Source organism: Carassius auratus, chromosome 38 (assembly GCF_003368295.1).
Source record: "Carassius auratus strain Wakin chromosome 38, ASM336829v1, whole genome shotgun sequence".
Classification (NCBI taxonomy): domain Eukaryota; kingdom Metazoa; phylum Chordata; class Actinopteri; order Cypriniformes; family Cyprinidae; genus Carassius; species Carassius auratus.
This window is the reverse complement of record NC_039280.1, coordinates 23,756,289-23,768,950: the sequence shown is the minus strand read 5'-3', so window position 1 is coordinate 23,768,950 and position 12,662 is coordinate 23,756,289. Positions and strand designations below refer to the sequence as shown.

The following is a 12,662-nucleotide window of genomic DNA, read 5'->3' as shown; positions in this document are numbered from 1 at the left end:
GCTATTAGTAGCATTGGAGCTAACGTTAGCATCAAGCTACATCAGACAATTTATGAAATTATTAGTACACTTTTACTCAAAACTCACTTTAAACCCCGATCGAGTGTTTATAATAACTTCCTTTAGCGATCAGGGGTGGAATTTGGTTGTTTACTGTTATATGCTATGTAAATATGCTATTTATAGCCTTTTACATCGCTGCACAAGTTAGCATGTCAGATGTACATTTTCGATTTTTTTTATAAAAACGCCCCAGATCTCAAGAAAATCTCATATCAAGCTTTACTATCGTAATTACGGGTTTATTATTCGGATATTTTGTGTGTACAGAACTGTTTCAGTGTTTTTGTGATAAGATATAAACCAGGAAGTGCACAGGAAGCTTGTGACACGATGTGGCGGTGTCCGGTTATGACACTCTAAGATTGACATTGGGAAGGACCAATCGGAGTCTGAGTGACACACAGCACAAGCTTACAGCAGTGCAAATGCACACAGATCGCTGGGAGAGGCTGTTTATCATCAGATCGCGTAAATCAGTGGAAAATGAATAGAAATGATGATTCTGTTTGAAGAAATATGAAGTAAACATCAGTAAATATATCCATATATCTCCGCAGATATGCATCTTTGGTCTATAAATCCTTATTGACGCTGTTCAGTGAGTCTATGTGAACACAAATAAACCGCTGCAGACTTGACTGAATATGAGTGAGTGGTGAATATCTATTCAAAATGTGGCATAATACGGATTTATTATTTTGCACTCCTGACCTAAATCACTTAATATCTGTCACTGCAACAATGTTGTATCAAAATATTGGTCAAATATCGAAGCTAGAGTCTTTAATCTTTCAACTGATGCACAGTTTGCCCTGATCAAGTAAGAGAGTGATGTTTAACGTGCTGTGAAAGTGAGACAATAATAAACTGGGGCCATCGGCGATGTTTGCACGTAAAGGGGTTAACTTCTATGCAGTCTTTTTCCACCATTGAACCCACTTTAACCAGTTTTCCACTGTTTTCACTGTTCCCCTCAAACAGCCTGCAACGCTGGGGTTGGTGTTGTTAAGGATACGATTCACCATCTCTTCCTCAGACATATCAGGCTTCCACTTAAGACATAGGTCTCGGTAGTCATAAGCAAAATCTCTTAGGCGTTGACATGGCTGCTGCACCAGAGACCTTAGCTTATCTTCCACTTAGGCCAGATAATCATCGGGTAAAAAGGCATCCTTAATGCCCCTTTAAAAGAGAGCCAGTCTGTCACCTTATTCCTCTCTTCTTTCCACCAACTCAGAGCAGGTCCTTTCAGAACCATGCTCTCAGGGTGCCGACCAGTTCCACACTGGGAAGGGGTCTGATGTTGAGATAGTTCTTCCACTGTTCGATAAAGTTGAGCACATCCGCAGACTCACAGGACTCTCCAAAACAAGGGAATTCCAACCGAATCGGAGGCTGACTACAGAAGAATGAGATATTAGGAGCAACTAGAGGGGTAGGCACAATAGTTGGAACAGACCTTACAGGAGTTAGGTCATACGTAGCATTGCTTGTCTTAGAAGAAGGAACTCTGTCTCTAGATGCAGACATGGAAGTTCTATAATCATGAACAGAGGTTACTGAGGCAGTTGGACTGTAGGCCTGTAATCTAGAAAGAGCTTTTTCATTTGAGTCTCCCATCTCGCATCTCGTCACAGGAAACAATCAGCAACCACTCTCTCCAACTGTTATATTGACCGGTGGAAATTATCTTCTAAATCTGCCAAACTAGCATCCACTGCCTCACGGAAACTTGTCTTACGACTGTTTAAAATCATGTTAATTGTTCTGTGCTTTAGCACTAAGGGCCAATAAATCCGCTTTGAGTTTGTCAATTTTAGTTTGCATTGTTTGAACAACATTTACATTCAACCCACAGCTTTCATCATCATCATCTGATTTTCCTTCATCCTCAGAAATATACATTGAACTGAGCATATATGTGATTTCCCCTGTAGGATTACTTCTGTTTACGAATGGACCTCCAGTAAAATCTGCCACTTGTGGATAATAAACATAATGTAACAGTAGGACTATTTATGTTTCCATCCAGTTGTTTTTATGCATGAATTAAAAATGTGCATTAAAACATCTGGAAACACCGCAAATTCACAGGTGGAGGTGTAAAGGCTAAGATATGGCTAAAACCTAAATATAAATGTTACGTAGCAGCTGCCCAGAGAGAGATGTCCCTCTATGTCCAGAAACACCCTCTCAAAAACATCTGGATAAAACCAGACCTTTCTGACCCTCACTAAGACATATTCTTTTGGTATAATATGACATTAACATTTGTAAGAAATGATGCAAGACACAGAAATTCACAATATAGCTTACACTGGAACAAAATAAGTACTTTTTGTGACTGTAGCGGGACAAAAGTAACAACTGTTACTTTCGTCCCGACAGGAACTCCTGACATTTAAACTTGATTTAATTTTATATAAAAAAAATTGAAAATGCAAACTTTAGGATGTGTTAAAGCACTAAATAACCTGTAGATTGATCATTACTTTGACACATGAAACAAGAAAAACAACACGACTAATAAAAAAACATTACCGCTTCAATAATTTACTTTTTGTACTCGAAAACAGTTTTACGGACCTAACTTCGGGAAACGATGAGGAAATCACATGATATTTCTCAGCTCCATCAAGGTTTGCATGCTGAACATGCTGTCATGGCTGGGAATGCAAATGCAGAAAGAGGCTCGGAGAAAATCGCTTTGTTACTTTCGTCCCGTGTTACTTTCGCCCCGGTTCTCCCCTACGTGACCCTTGGGCAATAAATATTTTGGGCAAAACATATAACAACTGAGGTACCACTACAGTGAGCTCTATGACCAATGCATGGAGGGAAAAAAAGGAAAAAAGAAAAAAAAAAAGATCCCTGAACACGGTTTTATTTTATTTTATTTTTTATTTTTTTCCATATGTCTAGACATTTTGTCTTCAATCTTTACTTAGTGATTATTTTGACTTATGTCCGTTCTAGACACATTTGATAAAGCTCTCATTGGTTTTCCTTTGGAAATATGTAAAAAAAATTATACTGAAAGCATTTATGACTGTAAAGCATGTCTATGTTTGTCAAAATCGTGATTAAAATCGAAATCGCAAAATTGATAAAAAATTAGGGGTTTTTTTTGTCCATATTGCACAGCCCTAATTAAAACCTTCCCTTTATGTGGCCACGCTACATACCTAACCCTGATCTTTATTTTGGTGTATTGCATATTCAAATATTCATACAGCAAAATATACAGGAAGCTATCAAATTTGAGTGAAAATCGGTGGCTGGCAACTTTTTTTCTAAAATACTGGTGGGGAAAGTTAATGAACCACTGCTGAAGTCAGGACTAGTCTGTAGGGGGAAGAGAATTCAGGAATAGTCTTGCAAGAGACGTTTTGAAGAATAAAAATGATAATTAAGTTGAAGAGAAATACTGGAGACACTTTATCCTGGACTCATTAACTTTATTACTCCCCACCCCCACTTTGCTCATGTTCTGTTTTAATATAAACAAATACCTAATAATGTTGTTCATTATAAAACACTTGCAATCCTAGATACCTCCCACCATGGGGAGTTTTACCAGTAATGTTGTTTCTCTTACCTGACTTATAAATGTGCATTATTTATTAAGCCCTTGAGGGTCACTTGGAATACCAAATGCTGGTGTGGCACGCGGAAGGCCTAAACCATCACCGACCCCCACTACTGCATCTCGCCCACAGTGGAGGTGCCACAAGCGGCGTGAGAGGAAGCAGAAGAGGGGTAAGCACTGAGGTATCCAGGCTAGGCTAAAAGCTAATCTACACACACCAGCTATCCCCAACATCTTACTGGTTAACGTATGCTCTTTGGACAATAAACTGGATTACATCAGACTATTACGCTAGGACTGTAAGAGAATGTTGTGTTTTTCTGTTCATGGAAACATGTCTCAGCAACAGTGTTCCAGACTGCAATATTCAGCATGATCCGCTGAAATGCTACAGAGCAGACAAAGTTTTCATCGCAGGAGGTAAGTCCCATGGCAGCGGGCTTTGTTTTACATCAATGATGTGTAGTGCGGTAATGCTGTTGTGATATGCAAACACTGCTCACCTCTGGTGGAGTTTATTATTATTAAGTGCCAGCTGTTCTATCTACCGAGGGAATACAAAGCCATACTGCTCATTGCTGTATACATCCCTCCCAGCTCCGACAACAGCTACAGGGGTGAGGCACTAAATGAACTGTACCAGCACATCAGTGAACAGCAGACAGCCCACCCAGATGCTTTTCTCATCTAAGCTGGTGATTTCAACCATGCAGACTTAAAGAGTGTGTTCCCAAAAGCACACCGACATATAGACTTTCCAACACGGGGTAACAACACTCGGGACTTAGTTTACACCAACCAGAGAGGAGCTTACAAGGCCCTCCTCCCCCCTTGGTGCCTCAGACCACATCACTGTCACGCTAATGTCCGCATATAGACTGCTAGTTAAAGTCATCAAACCGGTGGAGTGTGGCCAGAAGGGTCCCCAGAGGCCCTTCAAGGCTGTTTTGACACCACTGACTGGAATATGTTTAAGCAGGCTACCACAAACAATAACACCATAGACCTCCAAGAGTACTCCGAAACTGTCACTGGCTACATCACCAAGTGTATTGATGATGTAAAAGTCACAAAGACCATCACTGTCTGGGCCAACCAGAAGCTGTGGATGACAAGGGAGATCTACAGACACCTGAAGGCTTGGAATGCTGCCTTTAGAGCTGGAGATGAGGTGGGCCTGAAGACAGCTAAGGCCAACCTATCCCGCGGCATCAAAGGGGCTAAGAGACAGTACTCCAGGAGGATAGCCCATCAATTCTGCGACAGCAGAGACACTTGGAGCCTGTGGCAGGGGATACAGATCATTATGGACTACAAGTCCCCACCGTGGACCTGTGACAGCACTATCTCCCTGCTGAATGAATTGAACACCTTCTTCGCTCACTTTGAGGAACAAAACAGCACCACTGCACAGAAGACTCCATGTTACGATCCTAGGTATTTGTTTTGTGTGGGTGTTGTTTTGTATATGTGTGCAGGGATTGGCTGTTGCCGGTGGAGTCTGATTGGTGGATCTACTGATTGGCCGCTTTTAAAAAGGTGGCACTTGTCGAAGAGATGGAGCTCATTCTGCCATTGGCTTGTTGGCGTGAAGAGCTCCGGATTCCTCCTCCTGTCGGCAGATCACAAAACCCTCAGTTTACTGTGTTCGTTTGTTTATGATGATTTAATTTGTTTCTGTTTTAGGAGCGTAGGGGTGTCCTGCTATTTACTTTGATCTTGTTTGTGATTTGTTTATTTATAGTGAGTTAGGGAAGTTACTTTGTAATTTTGTTTATTCCCTGATTAGGGAATTTATATATGTTTGATTATAAGTTTATTTTGTTTATTATTTTGGCCTTGAGGCACCCTGAAGTCGTTGCTCCTTAATTTAATTATTCTTTCCACTTTAAATAAATTATTCTTTTGTAGAACTTAGTTTTGTGTTGTTGGTGATCTGTCAGCTGGGGCTGGCTTCCTGTTACCATCAACAAAACGCTTGCCAAGTCCATCCTGACAATAGGGGACATAACACTCCACCTCCTCCCAGTTACCAGGTGTTGACGCTGTCCCCGGACAGCATGAGGAGATCCCTCAGAAGGATCAACGCACGCAAAGCTCCGGGTCCTGACAACATTTCTGGGCATGTACTGAGTGACTGTGCAGTAGAACTCACTGATGTATTCACAGACATTTTCAACATCTCACTAAATCAGGCTGTTGTCCCCAAATGCTTCAAATCTACCACCATCATTCCAGTCACAAAGGATCCATCTTTGTCCTGCTTCAGTGACTATCATCCAGTTGCACTTACCCCTATTCTCATGAAGTGCTTTGAACGGCTAGTCATGCACCATATTAAGTCAGTGGCGAAGGTGTCATCGGTCAAGCAGTTGGACCTAAATGCAAACTGGAAGGGGTCCAGGGAGGGGGGCCCCTTCCAGTTTGCACATCGGTCCAACCACTCGAACGATGATGCTTTCGCCACTCCCGTCCACTCAGCACTCATCCATCTAGACAAAAAGGACTCATACGTCAGAATGGTGTTCATAGACGTCAGTCCAGCATTCAACACAATCATCCCTCAACAGCTCATTCACAAACTGGTCCAGCTGGGGCTCAACACTTTACTGTACAACTGGCTGTTGGACTTTCTGACTTTCTGACCTCAGGTTGTACGGTTCGGCAGTAACACATCCAGCACCATCACACTGAACACTGGGGCCCCCCAAGCATATGTGCTGAGCCCCCTCCTCTTCACTCTGCTAACACACGACTGCACACCGCCACACAACTGCAACCTCTTCTTCAAGTTTGCGGAGGACACAACTGTATCGGGTCTCATTATTAACAGAGATGAGACAAACTACAGGAACGAGGTGAGCTGCCTGGCTGGGTGGTGCAGTTGTTGACTTTAGGAGGATGCACACTCAACATGTTCCTCTGACCATCAATAGTGCACCTGTGGAGAGACTGAGCAGCACCACGTTCCAGGGTGTGGACATCACAGAGGACTTCTCCTGGACTGACAACACCATAGCACTGGCCAAGAAATCACAGCAGCGTCTCTACTTCCTCCACTAACTAAGAAGAGCCAGAGCCCCGGCCCCAATCATGTGCACCTTCTACAGAGGCACCATCGAGAGCATTCTGACTAGCTGCATTACGGTGTGGTATAGGGCCTTCAACGCGTTCTGTCGGAAGACCCTTCAACGCATAGTGAGAGCAGCTGAGAAGATCATTGGTGTCTCTTTCCCCTCCCCTCCCTCCGGGACATTTATGGAACCCATCTCACCCAAAGCCCTCTGCATCGCAGGTGATTCCACAAACCCGTCACAAAGCTTCTTCAATCTGCTGCCATCAATGAGGAGACCTCGGAGTCTCCAAGCCCGGACCAGCAGTCTTAAGGACAGTTTCATTCATCAAGCTGTCAGGAAGCTGAACTCCCTCCCAACCTTGCCCCCCTAACCCCCCCCCCCCCATCTTTTGCCCCAGGCACCACTGAACTCTGAACCCCCATCTACTCTTTTGACCCCCCCATCCCCCCCAAGCTCCCACATCTCCAGGTCCTTCCACTCCCCCTCCCACTAACAAACTGTGTCTGCACACTACATCTAACAACCACTGTACCACTTTAGTCAGTTTAAATAAAGAACTGCTCTCTGAGCTTTTTGTCACTTTAAAATCAGTCTGAATAAGCTCTTTTGCACCACAATCTTTTTGTCTGCACTGTTTGTTTACTTCACTGATTTGCACTGTACCTGCCACGTGCCTTGTCTGATGGAAAGCTATATATACAGCCACCAGTAAATCAGCCACCTGAAGCAGCTGAGAGGATGCTGCCAATTTACTGTGAAACTGTGGAGACAACACACCCAGAAACAGCTGACACCAGCACCACCCAGACGACACTCAACAATCCTGAAAGCACTGAGCACAGAGTACAACCCTCTGCTTGATCCTAAACCACACTTCATTTCACTAGATTTGCACATTTTATATAATCATAATGGTATTATATAAAATATTGTGTAAATATAAAATATACGTTACATACTTACTAAATAATCAACTACATACATAAATGCATAAATAAAGATTTAGCATTTATCCAAGACAGCACATATTCATAAAATAATTTAGAGAAAATAATTTATTCTGGGTAATATTTTATTTGCTTGATTATTATTGTTTTTTTAAACATACAATTTGGAAGTCTCTGAAACAAAATACTGTATAAAATTTTTTATACAGATCTAAAAAATAAGTTAAATTAATTTGATCAATTCTGTTGTTTAGCTCAATTCTCCGGTTTCTTGTTCTAAAAGTAGAAAAGAAGGGAGACACACAGACACATACTCTCTCCAGACAGAAATGAATAAATGAATCTGATTTATGATTACATTTTGAGGGAGTGCAAACACAAATAAACATGGATTCATCTCTTACTGCAGGCTGATACATCTCATGGAAGTTTTGTGAGTTTATTAGTAGTGATATGTCTTTGGAAGGCTCTGGCTTCATTGTTTTCTGTGTCTTTCAGAGTACCTTCTAAACCATGGACTCTAAATGTGTATGTGAACACATATATTACAAAATATGTTTGAACATTCATTTGCAGAAAACAGTTTGCAGGTAACATGATGAAAAAACCCATTGTAAAAAAAAAAAAAAATTTGATATCTATAGGTTCTCTAATATGCGTTAAGATTCTTTTGTGGTCTTTTCTGACAAGGAGTAGATAAAGTTTGCATCCTTAATGCAACAGGTCATAAAACACATGTTTGTGACAGTCCAAAAACACACAGTTGTAGTTTTACTGTATAGAAACATATTAAATATGACATTGAATCCATTATCACTGAGATATCCACAATTGCTTTGCAGCCATTTGTTTGCCAAAAATAATGCCATAATATTCTTTTCCCTTTTACCATCAGCTGTCAAATTTATATAAGCTCTACCTGTATAATACTTATCAAGTCTGAGAAACTTGTTCTGTCCTTTCTTATTCTCTCATTCTTCAGTGATGGTTCAAGAAAACAAAACAAAAAACATAAAAACATTTTGTAATAGTCCATTACTTACTCTTCATTCCCTTCTTCTTGCATTTGTTATACAAGAAAGTGCCAGAATCCGGGTAGATTAGGTAATCTTTCCATCACTTATGGGTAATTGTTGGGTATTTAATCAGCTTGTCTTATCTTGACCAGGCTGTTGGACATCTCCTGAACATCTGCAAGTGTCTGTCCACCAGTTCTATCATCCATTTCAATGTGCACAAATTAAATATCAAAGATTTCCACTGTACGCTGTTTAATTTATAATGACTAAATGTTTTCCCATAATCCCTCAGTCTTTGTTATCTTACATGAGTAGTTCTTATATTTGACTTTTATGAGAACTGTGGATGAGAATGATGGTCCTGTAAGGAGCAGGAATAATAGTATCACACATAATACTCCTTGTTTTTGTTTTTCTTGCTCTTGCTGACACTACTTGTGGCATCCACTGGTTTCTCCTTTACAACTGTTCCATTTGATTGGGCTGAATTGCAAATGTAGTTGCGGCTCTCATCCACGTGGTACGATCCTTCGTCACGGTTGCGGTATTTGTACATGGCATAGAGAAGAATGAGGATGCAAAGTGCGGCAGCAACAACGATGCCAACCACCATGCCTGTGGTACTGCTGGACTCACGGAAAACCTCTGACTGACCAGGATAGCTCTTCACCCCGGGGCCGGTAGGGTTAGCTGAAGAAACAAAAACATCAAAGGTCAGTCCATCAAACATGTTTCACTAAAATTCACCAACTTGGACAATTTGGAATATTGTTTTCTAAGTATACATGAGACACTTCCAGCTTTCCCACACAATACACTTTATCCCAAGTTTCCCACACTTTATCATATTGACATACACAGATTTTAATTTCTGTGAATTCTGTGGTCTTTCTATGGTCTTCTATTACTTTTATACTGTATTTTCTCTCCCCTAACCTAACCCTAAACCTACCCCTTACAGAAAACCTGTTTGCATTTTTTACATTTTCAGATAAACATAATTTACTATTGTAAATATATATATATATATATATATATATATATATATATATATATATATATATATATATATAGATATATAAAATTCCCCCTTGTGGAGACCGCAGTCTGGTCCTGCTACAAGTGCTGCTGCTTCTGACTTTTAATAAGAAATGGTAAAACTGAGTATACATGCACTACCCAACAGGCCACATCTCCGACATGACTTCAAAATGCAAGAGCTATTTTCAGTACAATATAAAGCTGTAAACATCCTTTGTTGACACTGAATCTTTATGTGTGAGACAATGCTTATCTTAGTGAACAGTAGAGAGGTCATATCAACATCATGGACAAATTATAGTTACTGCTTTTTCAAGTTAGTACTTTGAAAAACAACATATGATTATTTTATAGGTATTCATGCAGTTATATGATGATTTTGATGATAAAACAGGCTACTTAAAGTTCATAAAGGAAAAATACTATCCACAAACATTGTGTGCAAATTATTTAACATCAAGTATATGCTGCTTCAATATAACAATTACGTGAATATGGTGAATATTGTAACTTTCAGTTATAAAGTAAATTACAACCAAGACAAAACTGGGTAGCACTTTATTTTACAGTCCTGTTCCTCATGTACATACTATTTACTTATTATAGTAATTACAATAACTATGTAGTAACTAGGTACTAACCCTGAACCTACCCCTAAACCTAACCCTACCCCATGTAGTTACCTTGTATTACCAGAACTTTCTTAGATAAATACACTGTTAGTACACTATAAGTACATGTTAGTACACGTACTGTAAAATAAAGTGCAACCCAAAACTGCATGTATTTAGATGAGTTAATGGTTATAAAACTTGATAACTGCTTGATAACTTAAGTAGCTTAGTGTGACTTTGTTTCTGTTGAAATCTCTTTTACTATCACTCTCTGTTGTTTAATTGCTAAAATATAATTTAATTCTCACCATATTTCTGATTTGATCACAAACTAGTTTGACATCATCCGCCTGTAATTTTAAATCTGAACTGTGAGCGCTACACGTTAGCATTCCGTTAGCCTATAAGCTTGTCAATCGCATCTACATTTGTGTTTCCTACTGCTTATTTTTCTCTATGTCTCGCTCTGTTTCTTTTCTCATTTGTTCCATTTATTCACAAGTTCGGTCCTAAGAGCCTGTGCAGCAGGGAGATTGGGTCACTGTGAGGCAGCATAGTCACGGGTCAAAACGACTCTCTTTCGTTCCAACCAAAAACATCAAACCAATCGTATCAATGATATGATCACTGTTCATAAACTACATGTGGTTAGTTTGACAGAAACCTGGCTAAAGCAAGATGATTACATTACTTTAAACGAGTGTACCCCCCCTCCCCCCCCAAAAAAAACAAAACAAACAAACAAACATTTAACAACATATGCTGGATCTGAAAGGTTAAAGGGGAGATGTTGCTACAGTTTACAGCAATATGCAACTGTATTGGGGTTAGACAACACGTGTCAGATCCTACTCACTGTCAAAATCATACTCTCAACTTAATACTGTCACATGGAATTGATGTTGATGGTGTTGAAATTCTCCAGTAGAACTAAAATATCACAGATCATTATCTAGTCATATGTATATTCCATATAGCTAAAGCTGTAAATTCAACCCCTTTTTCAACTCCTTGTTTGCATATAGGTCCAAGCAGTCGACCGATGATGCCATCTCCACTGCCGTCCACTCAACACTAGCACATCTGTACAAAAAGGACTCATACGTCAGAATGCTGTTCATAGACTTCAGTTCAACATTCAACACAATCATCCCTCAACAGCTCATTCACAAACTGGTCCAGCTGGGGCTCAACACTTCACTGTGCAACTGGCTGTTGGACTTTCTGACTGGAAGACCTCAGGCAGTACGGGTCGGCTGCAACACATCCAGCACCATCACACTGAACACTGGGGCCCCCCAAGGATGTGTGCTGAGCCCCCTCCTCTTCACTCTGCTGACCCAAGACTGCACACCGTCACACATCTCCAACCTCTTCATTAAGTTTGCGGATGACACGACTGTGGTGGGTCTCATTAGCAACAAAGATGAGACAAACTACAGGAGTGAGGTGAGCCGCCTGGCCGGGTGGTGCAGTGACAACAATCTCTCTCTGAACGTGGAGAAGATGAAGTAGATTGTTGTTGACTTTGGGAGAGCACACACTCAGCACGTTCCTCTGACCATCAACGGTGTGACTGTGGAGAGACCTGGGTGTGCACATCACAGAGGACCTCTCCTGGACTGAAACCATAGCAGCACTGGCCAAGAATCACACTGGCCAAATCACAGCAGCATCTCTATTTCCTCCGCAAACTGAGAAAAGCCAGAGCCCCGCCCCCCATCATGTACACCTTCTACAGGGGCACAATCAAGAGCATCCTGACGAGCTGCATCACTATGTGGTATGGCATCTGCAATGCTTCCTGCTGAAAGACTCTGCCACGCATAGTGAGAGCAGCTGAGAAGATCATTGGTGTCTCTCTCCCCTCCCTCCAGGACATCTATGGAACACGTCTCACTCGCAAAGCCCTCTGCATTACAGGTGATCCCACCCACCCATCACACAGCTTCTTCAGCCTGCTGCCATCAGGGAGGAGACTGCGGAGTCTCCAGGCCAGGACCAGCAGACTGAAGGACAGCTTTATCCACCAGGCTGTCAGGAAGCTGAACTCGCTCCCGAACTTGCCCATCCCTCTTCTGCCCTAGTCACCACCGAACTATGAACCCCCCCCCCCCCCCCCCCCCCAGATCCCACGTCCTCATGTCCTTTCACCCACCCCCCACCCCCACTAATATACGATGGCATGCACCAGTCACTTTGTGCAGCATTGGTCTGCTCAATACCTCATTCAGCATAGAACTGACATCATTCTACTACCTCTTCAGTCAGTTAAACAAAATAACTGCTTTTGAGCACTTTGTCACTTTAAT

At 41.3% G+C, this 12,662-nt stretch overlaps 1 protein-coding gene across 9 annotated transcripts in view; it reads right to left on the bottom strand.

Moving 5' to 3' along the window:
* Positions 1-7,855: 7,855 nt before the first annotated feature.
* LOC113057425 (neurexin-1a-like) overlaps positions 7,856-12,662 on the bottom strand; it is a 129,973-nt gene continuing 125,166 nt past the window's right edge. For all 9 annotated transcript variants that reach the window (XM_026224832.1, XM_026224836.1, XM_026224835.1 and 6 more), the window contains one exon: positions 7,856-9,385. In XM_026224832.1, the coding sequence (XP_026080617.1) occupies positions 9,081-9,385 (305 nt within the window). In that variant the 3' untranslated portion in view covers positions 7,856-9,080. The remainder of the gene's footprint in view (positions 9,386-12,662) is intronic.